General features: G+C 45.4%; 1 protein-coding gene across 3 annotated transcripts; it reads right to left on the bottom strand.

Moving 5' to 3' along the window:
• Window positions 1-822: 822 nt before the first annotated feature.
• HPF1 (histone PARylation factor 1) lies at window positions 823-27,028 on the bottom strand. Of its 3 annotated transcripts, XM_086414185.1 has the most exons (9): window positions 25,838-25,915; window positions 19,171-19,287; window positions 15,252-15,411; window positions 13,361-13,550; window positions 11,969-12,067; window positions 5,198-5,348; window positions 3,444-3,531; window positions 1,957-2,129; window positions 823-1,063 (listed from the first exon to the last, which is right to left on the bottom strand). In XM_086414185.1, exons 1-9 carry the CDS (start codon window positions 25,898-25,900, stop codon window positions 932-934), a joined length of 1,173 nt encoding a protein of 390 aa, XP_086270311.1. In that variant the 5' UTR covers window positions 25,901-25,915; the 3' UTR covers window positions 823-931. The 3 variants fall into 3 exon arrangements, with proteins under 3 accessions (XP_086270311.1, XP_086270309.1, XP_086270310.1); XM_086414183.1 differs by lacking the exons at window positions 19,171-19,287; window positions 25,838-25,915 and adding an exon at window positions 26,926-27,028; XM_086414184.1 differs by lacking the exons at window positions 15,252-15,411; window positions 19,171-19,287; window positions 25,838-25,915 and adding an exon at window positions 13,734-13,873.

Below are 27,028 nucleotides of genomic sequence, written 5' to 3' on the forward strand. Positions count from 1 at the left end.
GGGGGGGCGCAGTGCTGGACATGGGCTTCAGCTGAGGGGAGCTGTGACTTATGGGCGTGTCATCTCCAGCAGTGCTGGGGAGACTCCCCCTGGCACCCAGTGAGGGGCACCGTGTTCACCAGGCGCACATCCATTCGGAGGCTCGTCTGACTCCAGGGCCTCCCCGGGAGTGTGTCCTGCTTCTGCCGTCCCGAAGACTCCAGGTCTTGGGACTCAGGAGGCGGCGACACAGTAACTTTGGAGAGTTCCGTGGGCAGGCCTAGCTGGTCCTACAAGATGGGGGTGAGCCAGGTGACCTCAGGGGGGAAGCTCTGCTAACGGGCCTGTGGCCCATCCACAGCTTGCTGCTTTGCATCTGACCGTGAGCTCTGAGTCTGTAAGGTGAGGGATGTTTTGTCAGGTTTAAAAAGGATCTGCATCTGGTGAAACACAGCTCCCCTTGGGCTGCACTGGAGACCCAGTGCATACTTTGTCGTGGAAAACCCTCCTGGTGTGTTGAGCACACAGTGTCTGCATCCTGTGCTATACTGACACACCGAGCCCTGGGAGCAGTGCCGGAAGGAATGGACCCCAGGGGCTGAGTAAATGCTGTCCACCTGAAGCTGGGGAGGGCCTGGGGTGGGCCCCAAGGCCCTGTCCTTGTGGCTGCAGCTCGTGTTAACCCCTAGTCTCGGGACCCAACTCCTTCGGGCTCATCCACAGGCGCTGGGCATGGCCTGCTGTTGAAGGGGACAGTGGGGCTGAACCCCCTCTTCCGTAGGTGAGCTGGGCATCACCGTGCAGGTTACCCAACTGTCTGAAAGAAAAGCAGGCCACCAGAGCTTTAGGAAAGTAAAGTTGCCATTCATTTATTTCCTGTAGTCCTTAAAAACAGAAGAACATGTTTCACACTAAAGCTCTGCAATCCTGTACACCAGAGAGGCAGCCCCACTCATGCTGCGAGCTGGTCCACGTCCTCTTGGCTCCTGTTTGCTAGATGAGCTTCAATAATTTCCGCAAAGAGATTCCTCTTCAGCAGATTATATGCCAGAGGTAAAAGCTGGCCAGCAACTTTATGAAAATACTGAAAAACCAAAGAAGGTGACATCAGCCAGAGAGCGCAGCAGGTACTTGTTTAACAGAGCCCACGTCCCGAATGCAGACCCTTCACCTGTCTCCAGGTGCCGTGGCCGGGAAGGACAGACTGCAGCCACAAGCAGGACAGAGGGTCGGGGAGCGCTCCCCACACTCCCACGGCCACTGCTGGGAAGACAGGACTTGAGGCAGGTGACAGCCCCGGAGTCACCGTATCACCTGCCTCCCTGACCCTGAAACAACTAGAGCTGAGGTACCCCCTGCTGGAACTGTGAGTGGGTGTCTCCTGTTTAATGAGGTGTTAATGATAAAACATCGGCACTGAGTCTTAAAGATTTTAAAGCATATTTCCAAATAGCATTTGCTCTTCATCTAACACAGAACAGATCCCCTATGGAGAATGAGATGGAGCCCAGGAAGGTGTATGTGTCACACCGAAGCTGTATACGTAGCTAATAGATCACTTGAACATTTGTTGTTGAGTTTCTAAGCCATGTTCAACTCTTTAGAGGAATGCAGCCCGCCAGGCTCCTCTGTTCATGGGATTCTCCAAGCAAGAATACTGGAGTGGGTTGCCATTTCCTCCTCCAGGGGATCTTCCCCACCCAGGGATCAAACCTGCATCTCCTGCATTGGCAGGCGGGTTTCTTTACCGCTGAGCCACTTGGGAAGCCCCATGTTAACATATACCTGAAGGCAAAAAAGTCTTGGTCGTTCACCTTGGCCAGAAACATAAGATGAACCTCAAATAAGAAATATTCTTAGAACTCAAGAATCTTTCAAGAATCTGCTTAAAATAATTTCAAAAAGTTCATTTTGAAATTCCAGCTGAGTCCATACCCCACGCGTGTGTGTGTGTGTGTGGGGGTGGTGCTCACTCACGTGGGAGCCATGGCAGAAGAGGTCCAGTCCCAGCTCCAGCCCCATCCCATAGTCGCACTCATCGTTAGCAAACTGCACGTAGGTCATCATCTCCTGGACGGGGGCAAAGGCCTGCAGTCTGTCGGCGTCGCTCGGGGCCTCCACAATTGTCCCGCAGATTCTCCTGAGGCTGGCTGAGAGAACAGGGCCACAGCGTTACCTGTGAGCACCCACGCCTCCCCGTGACACTGTCCCTGGGGCCTCCTGCCTTGGTGCTGTAACACATCAGCCGTTTTACTTTAGCCATTTTTATGCTTGAATCTTAACAAAAACCATTTCTTGTTCCAGCAAAGTGGTTTCTCCATGAGTCTAACTACAACCAGGAGTCACACCAGCTTCCAGAGATTTTCCCTGGGCTAGTCCAGGGTGCACAAGTCTGGCCCACCTGTTTTTAACTGTCCTCAAGATAAGAATGTGTTTTCATTTTTCAATGGTTGAAAAAAATCAAAAACAGTATGGAGACCGAGCATACACAGAGCCCCACTCTAGGCTCATCCACACCAGAAGCTGGGTTAAAAAAAAAAAAAAAAAAATCCTAATAGTAAAGTTTGCTCTTTTTGCCTTTGTCTAACTTACTTTTAAAAAGCAGTACAGAAAAATACGAGAGACAAATCACTGTGGAATTAAACCTTTACCAATTCCTTTACCAACTTGGGGGTGTGCGGCCACAGCACAAATGCAATTTGAGGTAAAATAGAGAAAACTGCTTAACATTTATCCACATTAGAAAAAACAGTGCTTTAACATTTCTGATCTCGATGCCCTCTTGTTTGCACGCCCCACTCCTCCCCTCCCAAGGGAGCCAGATGAAGGCGTGTTCCCAGGATAAAAGGAAAGGGGAAGGGCAGGGGACAGGCAGAGCGCTCAGGAGAGATTTTATCCTCCTTTTCAACAAAGCAACAGTTAGATTTTGTGTATGAAAAGTCCATTTGCAAAGAGTGCTTATACTTACCGAAGAAGTAACTCAGGATGGGCTTCTAAAAGCTAAAAAAACCTACATTCAGATGGAAAACTGTCCACAAACACATGCTGTTTCAGTAACTACTATAGTGTAAGTTGACCGTAATGTCAAAGGTTGTGAAATAGTAGAAAAAGTCACCTAGACCATAGGCTCGTATTGTTTAAACTTGTAAAAACACTGTTCCAAGTGCTGTTAGGCAAGCAGTGCATTAATAATAAGCACCTTATGTATCGGGTTACTCCCAGACACCCCTATGGACGGTACTCACCGCCACTCACCATGTGACAGATGGAAGATGTCGTTTAATAAAGTTATACAACTGGTTAAGGCCACACAGCTGCAAACCCAGCTTCAGTTCAAGCCTCCCTGACCCCAGAGCCTGAGCCCTTCGTCACTGCAGGTGGGTGGGGAACTGTATCCACCTATTCAACACAAGGAAACTCCCCCCACACATTAACACATGCTCATGGCCACATAAATACCCTACCATCCGTTTCAGGGAGCTCTCTGTATCCAACATCATTTTTATCCACTGGGACAACCAAGCCTGCCCCATGAAAGGTCTTTGTCACCACCTTAAATAAAACAAAAATAACATGGAAAATAGATGAAAACAACAAAGGGGGCAAATAAAGCTCATACACAAACCCTTAAGACTTCTGCCAAAATATAATTTGTGCCTTTTATTTCAGTAAATTTGGACCCCAGGGCAGAAGTTAACTATTATTTCTTTCCTTTAAAATCAGGTAGAAGTCAGGTACTTGAAATAATTACAGAGCAGTGCAATGAATGGCCTTTACTAACTGTCAGCATAGGGAAGTCATCCCCGTGTGTCCCGCCACAGAGGCAGGGGGTGGTGTCAGTTCAGTCCACAGCCACAGCTGCTGCGCAGAGAGCCAGAGGCCCGCCCAGCAGGAGGGGATGTGGCCAGAACTCCTGCCCGTCTGCGAAACACAGGTCCCCAGGAGCATTCAGACTTGCCAGCAAACTTCCCCTAAGTCAGGCAGCTTCTAGTTTGGGGGCACCCTTTATGGAGGCAAATGACATAACCATTATCACCATGGTTGAAATCATGGTGCTAAGGTTTTTTTTTCTTTTTATGTGTTTACCAGGCTATGTCACAGCGGGGTGAGACACTCTCCCCTCCCCTCACTCTAAGGTGGGAAAAGGCCCCTGGTGAAAACTGGAGAGGTAAAACAGCAGCATGAAATCTTAGAGCAGGGAAATGCCCCATGCAGGGAGTTTCATGCCATGGACACTTTTAGAAACTACTTCCTGACCTCCAGGACTAAAAGAGCTGATAAGACAGGGACTCAGTGACTACAACTTACCTGAAAGTCACCCACCCCTGCGGCTGAGTCAGGATCAGAAAATGAACTGGAGTAGGATTTTTAATAACTAAGCTAAAGTACTTAGTTACCAGTACTGGCTTATTCAGGGCTGACTAGTACTCCATTTGGCTGAGAATGCACAGATGAAGCAGCCACATGCAGGAGACCCTGCTCAGAGGCTGGAGGAGACTGGGTGTCCAGACGCCAGTAATAAATGTCCCTCCTCAGGGGTTATCAGGACGGACTCAGAATTCTCATTTGCCCCAAAGCAGAATTCTTTCAGCTTCTCTGTTACCCAGGCAGGTGCCAAGTGAAAAACCCGAAGGATCCCAAACCCAGAGGTATCTGCTATTTATGAAACTCCACTCACACAGCAGGCGCAAAAGGAAGGCTGGTGGGCTCAATAAAGCAAGGAGAGACGACTTCTCACACCAATTCCTGGAGGAATTCGCACACCCCAGTACACAGCTCAGGAACAACGTCGCCCATATGCCAACTACCCTCAGGGCTGACTATATAAAGCCCGTAAGGCAGACCTTTACAAATCTACCCCAAATCACCTGGCATGAAACCATCCAGCCTTAGCTATTAAAAAAAGAAATGTAAGCAAGTGTGAGGTACAAAGCCGCTCTTCTACTATGAGATGAGCGACTGGTAGGTCAAGACTAAAGACAGACTGGGCTGGCCTGGCCTGAGCTCTGCAACCACAGCGAGGGTGCCCTGTCTCGTGCCCACCACACCTGCAGGACTCTTCCAGTCCAGCCCCCGAACCACCCTGGAGCCAGCTCTGTGGGAGGCGGGGACAGCTCTCCTCAGGAGGGGAGGGGAGGAGATGCAGGTGAGCGGGAACCCACCCCCGCCGCCCCCCACCCTGAAACAGCAAACAGAGACCGACAGATGGAACTCATACTTTCTTGTCTCTCTGCTTCATCCTCACAGTTCTCTGCTCCAGGGAGAACCCCAGTTCTCTGGCTGCTTCTGTGAGTTTCTCATCTATGGTTTTCAAGAGACTACTTTTCTTCTTATCTGTTACTTCTTTAAGTTTTTTCATCAAAAATAATCTGAAAAAGAAGTAAAAGCCCTCATTAGTATGTAGCCCTCGTTCATATGTACCCTACTGTACTAAGTGCACCGACCCTGGGAAGTTGAGGGGAGCCAAGTTACAGATATCAAACCCCAAGAAATAGAAGGCAGAATAACCACCAACATTCTCTCAAAGCCCCTAACAGATTCTTCAGACAAGAGAAAAGCAGTATTAATAAATACCTACCAGTCACAGAAACAGCAAACAAGATCTGTTTATCCCTGTGATGTCTACAACCAAGACGCAAGGTACTTAAAAAGTGAGGTTAAGCCAAGTTTATGTTGCATCACTTGATGCTAGGATCTGACATACAACCTTGCAGAAGTCTGATGTAACAGGAGAAAAGAATGTGGAGACTCCAAAAAACAACTTTCCACTTGTGCAGAACTGGAGGACCTTTATAATACTTAAACATCAGCAAATTCTTTTAAATGTTACCTTCAAATCTGTGTTAAGAAATTTTAAAAATGTAAAGGAAAGCAAAACTATTTTATAAGCTAATACAAAAGCACAATTCAAAATAACTTTTTTTTAAAGTAACTTAATTTTCACTTTTATTTTTTTGGTTGCATGGTAAGGCATGTGGGATCTTAGTTCCCCCACAGGGGATTGGACTCATGCCCCCCAACAGAAGAAGCACAGAGTCTTAATTACCAGACCGCCAGCGAAGTATACAAAATAAATACTAAAGGTATGTGAAATAGTACATTATTGCCAGTTACAGAAATAATTTTAAGAATGCATGAGAGGGTGTGGAGATAAGGGAACCCTCCTACACTCTTGCAGCCACTATGGGGAACAGTATGGAGGGTCCTCAAAAAACTAAGAACAGAGCTACCGTACTCCTGAGCATACACCTGGAGAAAACTATAATCTGAAAAGACATGTCGGTGCACCCCAGTGTTCACTGCACACTATTCACAACAGCCTGGACATGGAAGCAACCTAGATGTCCATCAACAGAGGATGTTGTACCTACAACTTGTAAAGAAGATGTGGTACCTACATACAATGGAATACTACTCAGCAATAAAAGAATGAAATGATGTCATCTGTGCAGCATGGATGAACCCAGAGACTATCATACTAAGTGAAGTGAGGAAAAATAGACATTTCTCCAAAGAAGACATACAGATGGCTAACAAACACATGAAAAGATGCTCAACATCACTCATTATCAGAGAAATGCAAATCAAAACCACTATGAGATACCATTTCACACCAGTCAGAATGGCTGCGATCCAAAAGTCTACAAATAATAAATGCTGGAGAGGGTGTGGAGAAAAGGGAACCCTCTTACACTGTTGGTGGGAATGCAAACTAGTACAGCCACTATGGAGAACAGTGTGGAGATTCCTTAAAAAACTGGAAATAGAACTGCCTTATGATCCAGCAATCCCACTGCTGGGCATACACACTGAGGAAACCAGAAGGGAAAGAGACACGTGTACCCCAATGTTCATCGCAGCACTGTTTATAATAGCCAGGACATGGAAACAACCTAGATGTCCATCAGCAGATGAATGGATAAGAAAGCTGTGGTACATATACACAATGGAGTATTACTCAGCCATTTAAAAGAATACATTTGAATCAGTTCTAATGAGGTGTATGAAACTGGAGCCTATTATACAGAGTGAAGTAAGCCAGAAGGACAAACACCAATACAGTATACTAACGCATATATATGGAATTTAGAAAGATGGTAACGATAACCCTGTATATGAGACAGCAAAAGAGACACTGATGTATAGAACAGGCTTATGGACTCTGTGGGAGAGGGAGAGGGTGGGAAGATTTGGGAGAATGGCATTGAAACATGTGAAATGTCATGTATGAAATGAGATGCCAGTCCAGGTTCAATGCACGATGCTGGATGCTTGGGGTTGGTGCACTGGGACGACCCAGAGGGATGGTATGGGGAGGGAGGAGGGAGGAGGGTTCAGGATGGGGAACACATGTATAATTTTTTTTTTAAATTAAAATTGAATAAAAAAAAAAAAGAAGAGAAAAAAAAAAGAATCTTAAAAATAGGATACAAATGAATTTATCTACAAAACAAAGATAGAGTTATAGATGTAGAAAACAAACTTATGGTTACCAGGAAGTAAAGGATAAATTGGGAGATTGGCACTGGCATGTACACACTATATAAACAGATAACTAATAAGGACCTACTGTATACAGCACGGGGAACTGTACACAATAGTCTGTAATGAGCTACATGGGAAAAGAATCTAAAAAACGGGATATATGTGTAACTCATGCGCTGTACAGCAGAAACTAACCCAACATTGTAAACCAACTATACTGCAGTAATTTTTTAAAAAAGACTTCTACCGCTAGAGCAGAAAGTCAAGAGTGCAAGAGCAAGCTGGAATTGGCCCAGTCCCCTTCCTGCAGCCACTGCCAGGCTCGCGGGAGGAAGCCGCTCCTGCCCAGCACTGACGCTGGGCAGTGCCCGCTGGGGCATTGTTCTCATCCCCATTTTACAGATCAGGAAGCTGAGGCAGAGGACCACACCGTACCCAAGCTGAGAGAATGAGTGTGCGCTGGTTAAAGCTGAGACCACCAGGATCAGAGTCTCCTAATTACAGCAAAGTCCCAGCACACCTCGTGTTGCCTCAGCAGCCGTGAGTCAGGAGGTCGGTCTGTCAACACGACTGCACAGCACACTTCGGCCCGGGCCTGGGGCCCCTCCCCTCACTGCCCCTCCCCACGGCGTGCCTCCTCCCTGCCTCCCGCGGGCCCACGGGGAGGGCCTCTCAGGGCAGGGCCCACCCCTACCGGCGGCCCTGCTGCCCGGCAGGACCACTTCCGCTCCTGCTTGCCCAGCTCCATCTCAGCTTCAAACCTGCGCTGACACCGCTCTGCGGTGCTCCGCTCCGGGCGGAGATGTGCCCGCGGAAAGAGCCAGAAGTCCTGTGGTGTTCCACGAGCCGTGAGTGAGCCTGGACCTCGGGAGACTCCTGCGGTGCTCGTGAGGAAAAGATCAGTTCACTAGGCTATAGAGCGCTCCCGCAGAGTGAAGCTCGCCGTCACACCAGACTCCCCGTCCCGTCACGGTGGGGGAGACCACCGCCACAGCACCACCCATCACAGTAGCAAAGTCTTCAGGAAGTGAGCGGCTGCCATGCTCACAAGGCTGGTTACAACTTACAAGATTTGCTTCTCAAATCTTGAATTTTTAGAAATGACAGCAGTCAATTGTCTTCATCAGTTCATTTGAGAAAACGTCTCCCGAACACTCAGGTCGGAATACCCGGTTGTGTGCCGGCCACTCTCTCCAGTGGAAGTGGAAAACAGCTGAGCTCAGCTCTTGGTCCCACAGGGCCTCTCTCACTGAGACAGACCCTTTGCACTTCCCACCCGGCGCCCAGCCGCAGGGCCCGATTCGTCCTTCCAGCTCCGTCGGCAACCTGGGGACGGTGCTGACACTCGCGTCGTGGCCGTGCTGTGACGACACCGTCCGCCGATCACCCGCTGCCGCCCGCTCGTCGAGGGGTGAGAGAACACCCCCACCACCACCCAGAGCGCCCCTCACGGCCCCTGAGCCGGCGGGCAGGCTCCACACCCCACTGTCTGATAGCCGCCGTTCAGTTCAGGTTCCGGAGCTGAGCACGCATCAGAACCTCCTGGGTTCCCAGTTTCAAGGATTCTACTCAGAGCCACTGCTTGAAAAGTCATGGCCTATGAGAATAAGTCTGCACAACACAGGACAGCAAAGCGGGGAGGCAGAGGACATCCGGGCACAGGGGAGAAGAGAAGAGGATATTCAACAGTGCAACTCGACCCAAGACCTGACACTCTGGCCGTATTTAGAGAAAGCAGCAAATATTTTAAATGGTCTTTGGGCCCCAATCGAAGTACGCACCCATTAAACGTCCACTGAAATGAATGTTCGTTTAATTAAAGTTACAGAAGTGCACCTCTGGGCTACACTCAGATTTACCTGTAATAGGTAGTTTTAAAAAATGTTCCCGAGTCCTGCTCTGGAGGAGCTGAGGAACAGCAGCTGAGGTGAAGCTCCCATGTGAGAGTCTCAAACCATTAACTCAGCATCAGTGCCCAGAGCAGCCTGTGTACCCCACGGTCTCTGAGACCTTTCAGGAGGTATGTGAGGACCAGATACTGCTACAATTATTTTAGGGAAAAGAAAGAATAAAGAAAATAACTTCTAATTTTGTTGTATAAAGATACGAATTTTAAAACCTCCAGTCTACCTGGATTTCTGTGTGTGTTCCAGGATGTGAAGCGGGGACCTTTCCACACCATTCTGTTACATGACCTCCTCATGCAATGTGTCCACACCTTCCTAAACTGACGGATCAATATCCTGGTGCTACACTGCATGGATAGTCTCTCTTTACTTACCTAATTTTCTCTACTGCTGGAAATGTGCATTTTTTCCAACTTTTCTTTTTTATAAATAACCTGCAATATATACAGATATCTGTGTACAAACCCAAAACTTCTTCAGATAAGGAGCTAGGAATGGAATTGCTAATTTAAGGTGCAGCCCAGTACCTGGCAACCTTCATTATCTGTGAAGAAATCTTTGAAAAAATATATAAACAGCCGTATTCCAACTACTCTCCATAAACATTTTACCAATTAACACAGAGCACAAGGACTTCTTACACCGTAAACACCACTGGGCATTCAGTTCAGTTCAGTTCAGTCGCTCAGTCGTGTCCGTCTCTTTGTGACCCCATGAATCGCAGCACGCCAGGCCTCCCTGTCCATCACCAACTCCCGGAGTTCACCCAGACTCACGTCCATCGAGTCAGTGATGCCATCCAGCCATCTCATCCTCTGTCGTCCCCCTCTCCTCCTGCCCCCAATCCCTCCCAGCATCAGAGTCTTTTCCAATGAGTCAACTCTTCGCATGAGGTGGCCAAAGTACTGGAGTTTCAGCTTTAGCATCATTCCTTCCAAAGAAATCCCAGGGCTGATCTCCACTGGGTATTACCACTCTTTAATTTTTACTCACCTTTGTTAGCTGAATTTGCATTTTCTTGGGGTACTATTAAATCTTACGCAAAGAAAACTAGTTTCCCTAGGCATAAATAATTTGTTTTTAACAAATGGTCTGCCTGAAAACACCTTACTCAGGCTGATATACAAATTATTTTAATTAACTGATTTCAATAAAGTCTCAAAAATTATACTAAATATACACAAAGTATTATAATCTATAATAAATGAAAAGTATTATAACCTATAGAAGTATTATTAATACTTTATCAAACATATGTTTGATATAAATTACCGAAGTACAAAACATTTTTTGAATAACGTTAGCTACTCAAATCCTTGGTGGTCTTCCCCTAAATTATAAATTTATCACCAGTGAATTTTTGTTTTCTTTCTTCTGTGTTCTTTGATAAGCTAAAAAATGCCAGAACAATCTTGTATTATTTTAGATAACAACTGAACTTTCTTTTTAATAAGACCAGTAGGACTGAAGGAAACCTGGTGGTTCTGCTGTCAGAGTTTGTGGAAGGAATGCCTGACTCACAGAGCAGGCGCCGCGCACAGGAAAAAGCCTCTCTCCCATGAACCCACACATCAGCGCAGGAGACGGACAAGGAAACAAACAACGAAGGGTGTGAAGAACCATATAAAATATGAAGAGCAAGCCACACCTTCTGTAACTTCAGAGCTGCCAGGAGAGAAGGGAGCCTGCCAGGAGCCCTCCGCCCTTCAGACGCAGCGGTCTGCACGTGCAGGGGCCCTGCAGGCTCACCGACAGACTTGAGTCCGAGTCCTGTTTACTGCCAATCTGTGCCATGCAAGCACAGGGAATCAAAGTCTTTTTAAAAGCAGGTGATTAAAAGATGTCACACAAACATGATCTACTTAGCGAGTCAGATGCCTTCTTCATTTTATTACAGTCCACTGCACACCTGCTGCGGACGGGGCCTGCAGCTGCCCAGGACAGAGCAAGGTGCCCCCGCGACGCCCACCCTGTGCTTCAGCTCATGCCGCTCGCCCCCCTGCCCTACTGAAGACGAGGCCCTGATATCAGAGCGTGGAGACCGGATCCAGCCCCACTGGCTCGCAGAGGCACATGACCGTCCTGTCCCGTCCCCAGTGTCCAGGGACGGCGGGCAAGGGGCTTCCTCTCACTGGCCCAGATCCTGACAGACAATGTAGTCCCGGAGCCCCACTCCCCAGCTCTTCCCTGGGGGTCAGAGATCACCCACCACTGAGCTGAGTCAACAACACCCCCCCACCGGCCCCTCACTCCCACCCTGCCCCCAGGATGTGCAGACTGCCTGCTTTATGACACTCAACCTCCTGTGTGAATCACATTCCACATAATGCAGCTGCTCAGTACGAGCTCGCCATGACTGTTTAAAGTCAGATGCCTAAAAATCCTGTGACCTTGCCATGGGACAAATAAGGTCAAGTTTAAGTAATATTTTCATTAAGTAGTCAGAAAAGAGTCTATTGTTTGGTGAAAAGATGAAGTGTGTATGCAAGGGAAGTCTGCAAAATTCATGGAAATGCTCTAAAAATCAGAGACAGACTGATACGGTATAAAAATTGTAAACAAATATCAATAGGAGAGGTAGTGAAATATTTTCTTACTTGACTGCAGCAAACACATTATCTCCACTTTGAACAATTATACAATTTTTCTTTGCTTCGTTTGTACCGACAAATACAGGAAGTTCATCAGGAGAATCCCTGTTTAAACGAAAGGTAGTAAAAATTTAGCTGCCCATAACTTATCAGAAGGGAGGATTTTAGGTTTGAAAATAAGAATTTATATCTGCATGTCTTTTAAAAAATTGCTAATGAATTTGCTAGGTTTAAGTTCTAGGCTTCTTAGGAATATCCACAACAAATCTCATTTATATAACAGAACCTAAAATTAAGATTCTTAGGACCTAGTTACTTTTACACCTAAATACAAAGAAAGGGGGAATAAAGCTTGTCAAAAGGAGGTGAAATTACATACAATCATCCCACCCCAGTTTTACAGCCTGTGAAAAAGAAAGAAGGTGGAGCAGCAAAAAGAAACGAGACAGGAGGACCACAGAATATTTGCAGTGAAAGAACTGGAAGCATATCGACCACCAAGTCTCTTCACTGTATGACTAGGAAACCACACAGAGAGACCAGGTGACTCAGCTAAGGTCCTGGACGGGCAGTGGGAGGCCAGCGGGTCAGGGCCCGACTCCCAGCCCTGGGTGCCCACAGCACCCCTACGTTCCCTCCATGTTCTGTCCCTCACCCCGCCGTCAACGACAGCACCTCTCAAGTGGACAAGGGATCCCCACCTCCACCGGCTCTATTTCTAAAAGTCTGAGCATCTTGCATGTATCCATTTACCCCCAGATATTCTTGTTAGGTGTGTGGAATGAAAGTGAGTCACAGAAAGTCACGGGTACAGGGGACTGGTACAGGGCCACCCAGACAATAAACAAGAGGACCAGTCTGCTTCAGAGTGCGTGCTTAGTTCCACGGCCCTCGGAAGCACATGCCTAACTTAAGTCACAGCAGCTGCTCCGAATTACCTTCCCTGGGCAAAAAGAGCTCTTCTCAACCGAAAAGAAAAAAGTTTATAAGCACAGCAGAAAAACTGATGAGGTTGGCCTAACAAGTTCATCCATTCCAGGGTAGGTCAGTAAGTTAGAACACCACCAACAGAGGGTACATGCCCTTCGCCTTGGGGAGGCCAGTGAATGTCTGCTTGCACTCATAAAAGGGGCAATAGCTGTATTTTGGGAGAAGTAAGGGCTCCCCTTGTGGCTCAATGCTAAAGAATCCGCCTGCCAATGCAGGTGACTCAAATTCAATCCCTGGGTTGAGAAGATCCCCTGGAGGAGGGCATGGCAGCCCACTCCAGTATTCTTGCCTGGACAATCCATGGACAGAGGAGCCTGGCAGGCTACAGTCCACGAAGTCACAAAGACCCAGATACAACTTAGTGACTAAACAAAGACAAAGCTGTATTTTAGAAGAAATGACCCTTACCTGAAATACCCCATGTGGAATTGAGTTTTACTGTCTCCAATAATAATGGTCTGGAACTCAGGAGGATCATAGTAAAATCTCCAGTGAAGATTAAAATTCAAGCTTGCTGATTTTTTCTTTATTTTATGTTTTCCGGCAAGGATATCATAAGGACCCACTAATCGAAGTCCAAGGCTTGCAGATAGTGAATCTATAAATTAAACAAGTTTACTTAGAAGAAGCAGAAAATAGTACCTTTCATTCAGAAAAATGTTTCTAAGCAACCGTCTTTAAAAAGAGCTTCTAAAGTAAAAGAAGTCTTCAGTCACTTGAAGATGTCTGCTGTAAACACTCTATGGAAAAGAAATCAGAGCAATGAAGATGTGGCCCTTACATTTAGGATTTCCTCGTAACTTTACCACTGAGGACCTTTCAAACACTCCTGCTGTTTCTGACTTTGGCCCAAACAGGACAGTTCTGTGTTCCTGGGGGCCTATTAGAGCTGCAGACGTTTAGCTTGTCTCATTATTATGCAATGCAGCTGTTGCCTCAAATATTTGAGCACACCCAGACCAAGGGAGAGGCAAGAGGGCTAGCCCATGAGGACAAGTAATTTAACTACAAATGTGTTTAATTAAAGTACTTCCTCCCTCCCCCCCTCAACTACTGATCAGTCTCGATTCCTGGCCTCCTGGGCGCTCAGTCTGGCTCACCCTAACCCAGGCTGAATCCACTTCCTTCTCCAGTCACTGATCAGAGTCGCCAGGTGTGCACGCTTACGACAGACAGGCCCCTCTGCTTCCCGCAGAGGCAGGACCAGGGCCCAGGATGCCACGGAGGGACAACTCTTGCAAGGGCCAACAGTGAGAAGGGCATGGAGATAGTTGACTTGGAGGGAGGAAAATAACATCCCCCTCCATGAACAGATATGAGATAGGGCTATAAAGGGAGATCTTGCTGTTTGTACTCTGCTTTTTAGTTCTTCATCCTGTTCTCACTTAAATCCTCTGAATAGTTTCTCAGGCTACTAAATGTTTCTTTAAAGAAAGAGGACGTCTACTCTATTGATAGGCATTTACTGTTTGTTACATTTTCAATCTAAACACTGCTTCAGTGGCCATCTCTGCCAACACGCTTGTACACGTCTGTGAATACTTGTAGACAGGTTGCTGCTGCATGGTTGAATGTGTGGATAACACGGCCCAAGCCCAGCTCTCTCCCAGTGTACGTTCCTGTCTACAGTCCAGGCAGTGCTTCCCCGCACCGCATGAAGACACTCCGTCAGTACAAAAGGGTAACAGGGAAAAGTAACTGCTGCAACGTGACCCGTTTTTGGTGTACCTTCCAGGGACAGTATGCTCACAAAGTATACAGGGATGTGTGCTTCTGTCTGTGTGTGGTGTGTATCTGTGTGCGTGGCTGTGTATGTTCCTGACGTAATACTAATGCAGCAAAAGCTACACACGGTCTCTTTTTTCACTTAAAATATTCCAGGCACGATGCTTTATTACTGCCTGCAAATCTGCCGGATTCTTCTGAAACTATACATACAGTCCACTGAACAGATGTGTGACTGTGAGCACATACGCTGTTTCCTACTTCTTGTTTCACTGCTGTTGAACACAGGTTTGGGTTCACTGCGTCCGTACAACAGGCTCCTAGAAGCAGCTGCTAAGTCACGCTCACGGTCAGAGTGTGCTCCCGTTTTCCCCCAAGCCGCTCATCAGAGTGCGCTACGGGGTGATGCCCCTCTGCTAGTGTAACAGGTCACAGTGACACCATTACCTTCTGCTTCTCTGACTTCACACCTCTTTGGGGAAGCTCCTTTTCTGTGAACTGTTTAGATCCTGAGTCCAGCTTCCTACTGCCTTTTCCACTGGCAGCAGCAGGAGGAAGGTTCTGGAACACTCACCAGCTGGCTGTTCAGGGTCAAGTCCTTCGCAGAACCTCCAGAAGTGGTAGAAATCTTCAGGCAGAGGAAGCCTGTAATGGCTTTCCACCTCTTTTCGAAGGTCACTGGGCACGTCAGCTTCACAGGACTTACTCTTCTTCACATCGACCAGTTTTTCACACTGAAAATAAGCACACAAAACTTAGTTTCTCTAAAAGTAATTTGCTTATCTTATTCCCCCAACTCTATGAGATACATGCATTTTCTTTAAAACTCTATATATGGTATTTGAGTAAAATCTGGGGATTCTTTTGGGCAAGGAGAAAAAGAACAGTAATTGGGTCAGGAGGGACACACACAACAAATATCTAAACACATGTCTCTAAGATAATGGAAACATAGAAAGCAAAAAGCCAAAATGGAAAAAAGAAAAGGTAAACAGCAGGAAATGAGGAATAAGAAAAGGGCAGGGTTTTATGACATGCAGCAAAAGCAGTTTTAAGACAGAAATTTATGGCAATAGAATCTTACTTCAAGAAACAAGAAAAATCTCAAATAAACAACTTAATCTTACACCTAAAGCAACTAGAGAAAGAACAAAACCTAAAATTAGTATAAGGGAAGAAATCGTAGAGAGCAGAGCATAAATAAACGAAACAGATACAAAAGGAAACAACAGCAAAGATCAACAAAACTAAAAGCTGGTTCTTTGAAAAGATAAACAAAATTGAAAAACCTTTAGCCAGATTCATCAAGGAAAAAATTCATCAAAATCATCAGATTCATCAAATCAATACAATGAGAAATGAAAAAGAAGAAGTTACAATGGACACCATAGAAACACTCAGGATCATGAGACTACTACGAGCAACAATACGCCAATAAAATGGACAACCTAGAAGAAATGGACAAAGTCTTAGGAAGACACAGTCTCCCAAAACTGAACCAGGAAGAAACAGAAAATATGAATAGGTCAATCACGAACTCTGAAACTGAAACTATGTTTATGAAGAAACTGCCAACAAACAAAAGTCCAGGACCAGATGCCTTCACAGGTGTGTATGCTGCGCTGTCATGTCCAACTCTTTGGGACCCCATAGACTATAGCCCACCAGGCTCCTCTGCCCACAACATTTTCCAGGCAAGAATACTGGAGTGGGTTGCCATTTCCTACTCAAAATGATCTTCCCAATCCAGGGATCAGACCTGTATCTTCTGCATTGCAGATGGATTTTTTACTGCTGTGCCACTTGGGAAACCCCAGTGTGAGCTTTAAAGAGAAACAATTCATAATTTACTGACAGCCCATTCAACTGTCATTGTGAAAGACTGCAGCCCCTTCCAAAGACCTTCCCCTCCACTTCTGTAAATTCCAAGATCAGGTTCACCAAGTTTATGTCGCCATATACTGTAGAGAAAGGAACACTTCCAAACACTCTCAATGAGGCCACCATCGCCCTGGACCAAAACCAGACAGACACCACATAAAAGAAGACAGTTATAGGTGAGTATCACTGATGAATACAGACGCAAAAAGCTTCAACAAAATACCAGCAAACCAAACCCAACAATGCATTAAAAGGATGATACACCATGAGCAAGTGGAATTCATCCCAGGGTAGTAAGGATTTTTCAACATTTGCAAATCAGTGTTATGTACCATATTAACAAATTGAAGAATAAAAACATATGATCATTTCAACAGATGCAGAAAAAGCCTCTGACAAAATTCAGCTGTTTACAATAAAGACTCTACAGAAAGTAAGCACAGAGGGAACACACCTCAACATAATAAAGACCATATATGACAAACCTACAGCCAACATGCATACTCAGTGATGAACAGCTGAAGGCATTCATCTAAGCTCAGGAACAAGACAAGAATGCCCACAAGGATGTCCACTCTTGCCACTTTTATTCAGTATGGTTTTGGAAGTACTAGCTACGGCAATCAGAGAAGAGAAGGAAAGAATAGGAATCCAAATTGGAAAAGAAGTTAAACCGTCACTGTCTGCAGTTGACAGGACAATATACACAGAAGATCCTAAAGGTGCTGCCAGAAAACTACCAGAGCTCATCAGTGTGTCTGCTAAAGTTGCAGAATGCAAAATTAACTCAGAAATCTGTTGCATTTCTGTACACTAGCAACAGAATATCAGAAAGAGAAATTCAAGAAACAATTCTACTTATCATTGTATCAAAAAGAATAAAGTACCTAGCAATAAACCTACCCAAGGAGGTAAAAGACCCATACTGTGGAAACTAAGACACTAACAAAATAAATTGAAAAAGATATAAACAGATGGAGAGATATACCATGATTGTGGATTAGAAGAATCAATATTGTCAAAATGACTATATTACTCAAAGCAATCTACAGATTCAATGCAATCCCTATCAAATTACCAATTTCTCACAGAATTAGAACAAAAAATCTTAAAATTTCTATGGAGACACAAATGACCCCAAATAGCTAAAGCAGTTTTGAAAAAGAGAAACAGAGTTGGAGGACTCAGGCTCCCTGACTTCAGACTATACTACAAAGCTACAGTCATCAAAACAGTATGCCCTGGCACAAAAATAGAAATATAGATCTATGGGACAGGATAGAAAACCCAGAAATAAACCCATGCAACTATAGCCAATTAACCTACAACAAAGGCAACAATACTACACAATGTTGGAAAGACAGTCTCTTTAACAAATGATGCTGGTAAAACTGGACAGCTACTTGTAAGAAAATGAAATTAGATCATTCTTTAACACCACACACAAAAATAAACCCAAATAGATTAAAGACCTAAATGTGAGACCAGGCACTATAAACATTCTCTGACATAAATTGCAGCATATCTTTTTTGATTTGTCTCCCAGAATAATGGAAACAAAAACAAAAACAAATGGGACCTACTTAAACTCAAAAGCTTTGGCACAGCAAAGGACACAATAAAAAAAAAACGAAAAGACAACCCACTGACTGGGAGAAAATACTTGCATGTAATATGACCTATTGGAGAAGGCAATGGCACCCCACTCCAGTACTCTTGCCTGGAAAATCCCATGGATGGAGGAGCTATAATGGACTAGTCTTCAAAATTTACAAACACTTCATGAGGTTTAACAACATCAAAACAAACAACCCAGTCAAAAAATGGACAGAGGAGTTAACAGGCACTCCTCCAAAGAAGACATACAGATGGCCAAGACGCACATGAAAACATGTTCAACTTTGCTAAATAGAGAAATGCAAATCAAGATTACAATGAGGTATCTCATCTCACACCAGTCAAAATGGCTACCTTCAAAAAATCCACAAACAATAAATGCTGGACAGAGTGTGGACAGAAGGGAACCCTCCTACACTGTTGGTGGGAATATAAACTGGTATAGCCACCATGGAGAACAGTATAAAGATTCCTTAAAAAAACTAAAATAGAGCTACCATATGATGCAGAAATCCCACTCTTGGGCATGTATCTAGAGTAAAACGTATCTGAAAGGATCCATGTACCTCAGTGTTCACTGAGGCACTGTTTACAATAGCCAGAACATGGAGGCAACCTGAAAGTCCATCAAGAGAGGAATGCATAAAGATGTGGTGTGTATATATAATGAAGTATTACTCAACCATTAAAAAGAATAAAATAATGTCATTTGTGGCAACATAAGTAGATCTAGAGATTGTCACACTGACTGAAGTCAGACAGAGGAGAAATATCCTTTGACATCCCTTATATGTGGAATCTAAAAAGAAATGATACAAATGAACTTATTTACAAAACAGAAACAGACTTACAGACTTGAGAGAATGAACTTATGGTTGGCCGTGGGGTGGGGGGGGTTGAGGTGGGGAAGGATGCAGGGGAAGGGATAATAAGAGAGTTTGGGATGGACATGAACACACTGCTACATTTAAAATGGACAACCAACAAGCACCTACTGTAGAGCACAGGGAACTCTGCTCAATGTTACACGACAGCCTGGATGGGAGGGGAGTTTGCAGGAAGAACGGATACACGTATATGTGTGGCTGAGTCCATTCACTGTCCACCTGAAACTATCACAACATTGTTAATTGGCTATACCCTAATACAAAATAAAAAATGAAATAAAAAAAGAAAGAAAGAAAAGAGCAGGTTTCGCCTTGTTTGGGTAAACAGGATGCCATCATGCCTCTTGTTTAAACAGACTAAGCAATCATACCGGAGGAAATTGTCAGATATAACTGGATATGAGAGGTTAAAACAGTTAAAAAATTATTTCAGAAAAGGTCCTTTAATGCCAGATTGGTTATAAAACTCCCTCCAGCATCTCTGCAATATAAGTGTATTTTGTAAGTAGGCTAGGCTTTCCAATGCCCCTTAGATACCCGGCCCATCTCTGCAGAGATAAAATTCCTGGTCAAAGGTTACGTATCTTCAGTCTCTGAGAAGTGGTAGGAACTTTCCTTCCTGTCCTTCCATTCCCATCTACATCAGGGTTGTTCCACTTGAGCCATCCTGCCTCCAGGGGGACACACTCAGCAGTGTCTGGAGACGTTGTTGGTTGTACAAATTTGGGAGGGAGCGTGTGCTACTGCCACTCTGGTGGGTGGAGGCCAGGGACGCTGCTAAGTGTCCTACAACACAGGAGAGGCCCTTTAAGAGAAGCTTAATTAACTGGCTCAAATGTCCACAGAACCAACACTGAGAAATCCTAAACTTCAGGATCAACTTGACCTTGTAACTTTAGGTATCATTTAAAGTCTGCAAAGCGCATTTATGAACCAGATGATATACATAGAAAGGTACTGTTTTATGAGTTGAAAATAGGACAAATGAAAATGCCTATTGACAGGAGAATGGTTACAGGATTTTCAAACATTGGAGTTTTCAGTTCAGTTGCTCGGTCGTATCCAACTCTTTGCGACCCCGTGAACTGCAGCACACCAGGCCTCCCTGTCCATCACCAACTCCCAGAGTTTACTCAAACTCATGCCCATTGAGTCGGTGATGCCATCAAGCCATCTCATCTTCTATCGTCTCTTCTTCTCCTGCCTTCAATCTTTTCCAGCAACAGGGTCTTTTCAAAGTTCTCCTCATCAGCGCTAAAGTATTGGAGTTTCAGCTTCAGCATCAGTCCTTCCAATCAATACTCAGGACTGATTTCCTTTAGGATGGACTGGTTGGATCTCCTTTCAGTCCAAGGGACTCTCAAGAGTCTTCTCCAACACCACAGTTCAAAAGCATCAATTCTTCTGCACTCAGTCCAACTCTCTCATCCATACATGACCACTGGAAAAACCATAGCCTTGCCTAGATGGACCTTTGTTGGTAAAGTAATGTCTCTGCTTTTTAATATGCTGTCTAGGTTGGCTTAACTTTTCTTCCAAAGAGCAAGAGTCTTTTAATTTCATGGCTGCAGTCACCATCTGCAGTGATTTTGGAGCTCCCCAAAATAAAGTCTCTCACTGTTTCCACTGTTTTCCCATCTATTTGCCATGAAGTGATGTGACCAGATGCCATGATCTTAGTTTTCTGAATGTTTTAAGTCAACTTTTTCACTCTCCTCTTTTACTTTCATCAAGAGGCTCTTTAGTTCTTCTTCACTTTCTGCCATAAGGGTGGTGTCATTTATATATCTGAGGTTATTGCTATTTCTCCTGGCAATCTTGATGCCAGCTTGTGCTTCATCAAGCCCAGTGTTTATCATGATGTACTCTGCATATAAGTTAAATAAGCAGGGTCGCAATATACAGCCTTGACGTACTCCTTTCCCTCTTTGGATCCAGTCTGTCGTTCCATGTCCAGTTCTAACTGTTGCTTCCTGACCTGCATACAGGTTTCACAAGAGGCAGGTGAAGTGGTCTGGTATTCCCATCTCTTTCAGAATTTTCCACAGTTTATTGTGATCCACATAGTCAAAGGCTTTGGCATAGTCAATAAAACAGAAGTAGATGTTTTTCTGGAATTCTCTTAATTTTTCGATGATCAAACAGATGTTGGCAATTAGATCTCTGGCTCCTCTGCCTTTTCTAAATCCAGCTTCAACATCTGGAAGTTCACGTACTGTTGAAGCCTGGCTTGGAGAATTTTGAGCACTACTTTACTACCATGTGAGATGAGTGCAACTGTGCAGTAGTTTGAGCATTCTTTGGCACTGCCTTTCTTTGAGACTTGAATGAAGACTGACCTTTTCCAGTACTGCAGCCATTGCTGAGTTTTCCAAATTTGCTGGCATATCAAGTGCAGGACTTTCACAGCATCATCTTTTAAGATTTGAAAGAGTTCAACTGGAATTCCATCACCTCCACTAGCTTTGTTCATAGTGATGCTTCCTAAGGCCCACCTGACTTCGCATTCCAGGATGTCTGGCTCTAGGTGAGTGATCATACCATCCTGATTTATCTCGGTTGTGAAGATCTTTTTTGTATCGTTCTTCTGTGTATTCTTGTCACTTCTTAATATCTTCTGCTTCTGTTAGGTGCATATCATTTCTGTCCTTTCTTGTGCCCATCTTTGCATGAAATGTCCCCTTGGTATCTCTAATTTTCTTGAAGAGATCTCTAGTATTTCCCATTCTATTGTTTTCCTCTATTTCTTTGCACTGATCACTGAGGAAGGCTTTCTTATCTCTCCTTGTTACTCTTTGGAACTCTGCATTCAAATGGTTATAACTTTCCTTTTGTTCTTTGCCTTTTGCTTCTCTTCTTTTCACAGCTATCTGTAAGGCCTCCTCAGACAACCATTTTGCCTATGTGCATTTCTTTTTCTTGGGGATGGTCTTGATCTCTGCCTCCTGTACAATGTCATGAACATCCACCCATAGTTCTTCAGGCACACTGTCTATCAGATCTAAACCCTTAAATCTATTTCTCACTTCTACTGTATAATCGTAAGGGGTTTGATTTAGGTCATACCTGAATGGTCTAGTGGTTTTCCCTACTTTCTTCAATTTAAATCTGAATTTGCAATGAGTTCATGGTCTGTGCCAGTCAGCTCCCGGTCTTGTTTTGCTGACTGTATAGAGCTTCTCCATCTTTGGCTGCAAAGAATATAATCAGTCTGATTTCGGTGTTGACCATCTGGTGATGTCCATGTATAGAGTCTTCTCTTGTGTTGATGGAAGAGGGTGTTTACTATGACCAGTGCATTCTCTTGGCAAAACTCTATAAGCCTTTGTCCTGCTTCATTCTGTACTCCAAGGCCAAATTTGCCTGTTACCCCAGGTGTTTCTTGACTTCCTACTTTTGCATTCCAGTCCCCTATAATGAAAAGGACATCCTTTTTCAGTGTTAGTTCTAGAAGGTCTTGTAGGTCTTCACAGAACCGTTCAGATTCTTCAGCATTACTGGTTGGGGCATAGATTTGGATTACTGTGATATTGAATGGTTTGCCTTTTAAATGAACAGAGATCATTCTGTCATTTTTGAGACTGCATCCAAGTACTGCATTTCAGACTCTTGTTGACTATGATGGCCACTCCACTTCTTCTAAGGGATTCTTACCCACAGTAGTAGATAATATGGTCATCTGAGTGAAATTCATCCATTCCAGTCCATTTTAGTTTGCTGATTCCTAGAATGTCGACGTTCACTCTTGCCATCTCCTGTTTGACCACTTCCAATTTGCCTCGATTCACGGACCTAACATTCCAGGTTCCTATGCAATATTGCTCTTTACAGCATCGGACTTTACTTCCATCACCAGTCACATCCACAATTGGGTGTTGTTTTTTCTTTGGCCTCGTCTCTTCGTTCTTTCTGGAGTTATTTCTCCACTGATGTCCGGTAGCATATTAGGCACCTACCAACCTGGGGAATTCATCTTTCAATGTCTTATCTTTTTGTCTTTACATACAGTTCACGGGGTTCTCAAGGCAAGAAAACTGAAGTGGTTTGCCATTCCCTTCTTCAGTGGACCACGTTTTGTTAGAACTCTCTACCATGACCCGTCCGTCTTGGGTGACCCTACATGGCATGGCTCATAGTTTCATTGAGTTAGACAAGGCTGTGGTCCATGTGATCAGACTGGTTAGTTTTCTGTGATTATGAGTTCAGAGGGCTCAAAATGGAGTATTACTTAGTGAAAAGGAAACAGCCACACACAATATGGATCAATGTTAACAACATTAAATGAAGAAAAAAAATCCCCAAAGATTATATACAGCATGACAGCCATTTTATGAAGTTCAAAATATAGTTCAGACAGACATAATAACCTCATGGGTGATAAAGGTAAAATAAGAAGACAAAGGAAAAACAGACAGTTGAGGATTGTAGCTGCACTGAATAAGGGCGACAGGAAGGAGCTGGGCAGAAAGGACAAGTGAGGACCATGAGGATGGAGAGCTGTGGTTCTCCTTTCAGTCCCTGGGCTGGGCAATGGCTTCCCAGGTGTCTGTTCTATAACTAAACAAATGAGGTCAAAATGGGCCATGATCAAGGATAACAGTGGATTATGCCAAAGATTACAATGTGTCATAGGTCATAAAAAATTAAACTGAACAAAAAGGCTGTTCAAATTGGATCAAAAAATTGATGGTGTCATCGTGCACGCTAAGTCACTTCAGCTGTTTCTGCTCTTTGCGACCCCGTGGACTGTATCCCACCAAGCTCTTCTGTCCGTGGGATTCTCCAGGCAAGAACACTGGAGAGGGTTGCCATTTCCTCCTCCAGGGGATCTTCCCAACCCAGAAGCATCTAAGTCTCCTGCATTGGCAGGCTGGTTCCTTATCACTAGCACCACCTGGGAAGCCCCAATAGTGATACTAACAGCAATAAAGATGACAGTAAACACTGTTAGTGATAAGTACTTGTTATGCACTTACTACAGTGCCTGCCACTGTTCTAAACACCTATAGATGGAACTCATCTAATCCCCAGAAGTACCTCATGAGCTATTAATAGGTACTACAAGTGCTGCACTCAATATGCCAGCAAATTTGGAAAACTCAGCAGTGGCCACAGGACTGGAAAAGGTCAGTTTTCATTCCAATCCCAAAGAAAGGCAATGCCAAAGAATGCTCAAACTACTGCACAATTGCACTCATCTCACATGCTAGTAAAGTAATGCTCAAAATTCTCCAAGTCAGGCTTCAGCAATATGTGAACCGTGAACTTCCTGATGTTCAAGCTGGTTTTAGAAAAGGCAGAGGAACCAGAGATCAAATTGCCAACATCCACTGGATCATGGAAAAAGCAAGAGAGTTCCAGAAAACCATCTATTTCCACTTTATTGACTATGACAAAGCCTTTGACTGTGTGGATCACAATAAACTGTGGAAAATTCTGAAAGAGATGGGAATACCAGGCCACCTGATCTGCCTCTTGAGAAACCTGTATGCAGGTCAGGAAGCAACAGTTAGAACTGGACATGGAACAACAGACTGGTTCCAAATAGGAAAAGGAGTACGTCAAGGCTGTATATTGTCACCCTGCTTATTTAACTTATGATGATGTTAACCTAGGATGCAGAGTACATCATGAGAAATGCTGGGCTGGATGAAGCACAAGCTGGAATCAAGATTGCTGGGAGAAATATCAATAACCTCAGATATGCAGATGACACCACCCTTATGGCAGAAAGTGAAGAGGAACTAAAAAGCCTCTTGATGAAAGTAAAAGTGGAGAGTGAAAAAGTTGGCTTAAAGCTCAACATTCAGAAAACGAATATCATGGCATCCGGTCCCATCACTTCATGGGAAATAGATGGGGAAACAGTGGAAACAGTGACAGACTTTATTTTGGGGAGGTCCAAAATCACTGCAGATGGTGACTGCAGCCATGAAATTAAAAGACGCTCACTCCTTGGAAGGAAAGTTATGACCAACCTAGACAGCATATTCAAAAGCAGAGACATTACTTTGCCAACAAAGGTTCATCTAGTCAAGGTTATGGTTTTTCCTGTGGTCATGTATGGATGTGAGAGTTGGACTGTGAAGAAGGCTGAGCGTCGGAGAATTGCTTTTGAACTGTGGTGTTGGAGAAGACTCTTGAGAGTCCCTTGGACTGCAAGGGAATCCAACCAGTCCATTCTGAAGGAGATCAGCCCTGGGATTTCTTTGGAAGGAGTGATGCTAAAGCTGAAACTCCAGTACTTTGGCCACCTCATGTGAAGAGTTGACTCACTGGAAAAGACTCTAATGCTGGGAGGGATTGGGGGCAAGAGGAGAAGGGGATGCCAGAGGATGAGATGGCTGGATGGCATCACTGACTCGATGGATGTGAGTCTCCGTCAACTCAGGGAGTTGGTGATGGACAGGGAGGCCTGGCATGCTGCGATTCATGGGGTCACAAAGAGTCGGACAGGACTGAGCGACTGATCTGATCTGATCTGATTAGCCACACTCTACAGAGGAGGAAACCGAGGTTAAGTGACTTGCCCTGGGTCTCCACCTAGAAAGTGAAGAACCGCACTGAACCCCAGGTGGGCCAGCTCCGGGGTTGGGGCGGGGGGGCGGGGTGGTGCTCAACCACTGCATGCTGCCTCTCCAACTGTAAACAGGCAACAGCAGGAACTCATCAGGACCTGATCCACCGTCCCTCCTGTTTGTGTAACAGCCTTTGGTTAGACTTTCAAAGACAGGCGCAAATCTAAGATGTTATAAAGAAGAGCCTTTAAATATACCTCGATAAAAGGCAGTTTTGCATACTGGTTAGGCTGCTCAGGGAGATTCTTGACTCTTGCCATTTCCAGCTCTGTCACCTTGGGTGAGTTATCTAACCTCTGTGCCCTATTTTCTCAGCTACAAAAAAGGTCTATGTAGTACCTATATCATAAGGCTGTGACAATAAATTATTTGTAGACACAGACAGAACAGTGCTAACACAGAATACATAACTGCTACCTATATTAGGTTAACCGTAGCCTCTGTGGACTCCTATTCATTTCTGAGACTTTTTTCCTAACACTAACACTCTGTCAGAGCAGTTCACTGCCCCTTTAAAAGGAGGAACGAGCGTTTCAGCGCTGCCTGAGCTCACATGCTAGTTCAGGATACCCCAATTCTCAATAACTAGAGTTCAGGACTATGCAGTACCTGTCCCCCTCAGGGCTGCCCTTATCCTTTATTTACCCTTGTATTTCTAGAAAGCGCGACGGGGGCAAAGGCCGCCCAGAACTTGGCCCTCCGGCACCGTCTCACCCCAACCCCGCCACCACCTGCACCCCAGCTGACAGCGCGGCTGAAGGAAGTTTTGGAAACCCTCCTTTACTCTTTACAGCCGGACTCTTTCCTGTTCTTGCAGTGCTGACTCACGTGAGATGCAAGAAAGCCTAAGCAGACGGCCCCTCCGAGTGAGCGCCCCTCTTCCCTATCCCGAGCGCCCCGGACCGAGCTCGGCGCTGCGCCCCGACACCAATCTCCCGAGTCACCCGCTTCGGGGACGGCTCCACGGGAGGGGCCCCACACGCCATCCTACGGGTGGGACAAGGAGGGTGGTGTAGGGGGAGTGGGCTAAGTCAGCCCGCGCCCCGGGGGAGGTTCGCCAGGCCGCGCCAACCTGACCCCGAGGACGCCGGGCTGTGGCCGCCCCAGGGCTGGGCCCCGAGACTGTAACCGGCCTTGAGCTGTCAACGCGCCCCCGAGGGACCCGGAGACGAGGCGCGGCGCCGCTCTCCGCTCCGACCGCAGCGCGCGGCCTGCCCTCCAGCCGAGGACAAACGCGCCGCGCGATCCTCGGGCCCACGGCCGCCCTCGGACCTCAATGCGGTACCTGCGGCCCCTCTCCGCGGAGTCTACGCTTCGCGCCACCGCCCACCATCCTGCAACAAGAAGCTGCAGTGCCAGCCGGTCCCGCCGAGAGCCCGCGCGCCGCC

Source organism: Bos grunniens, chromosome 8 (assembly GCF_055505025.1).
Source record: "Bos grunniens cultivar Pamir isolate PY7600 chromosome 8, Bosgru_T2T1.0, whole genome shotgun sequence".
Classification (NCBI taxonomy): Eukaryota; Metazoa; Chordata; class Mammalia; order Artiodactyla; family Bovidae; genus Bos; species Bos grunniens.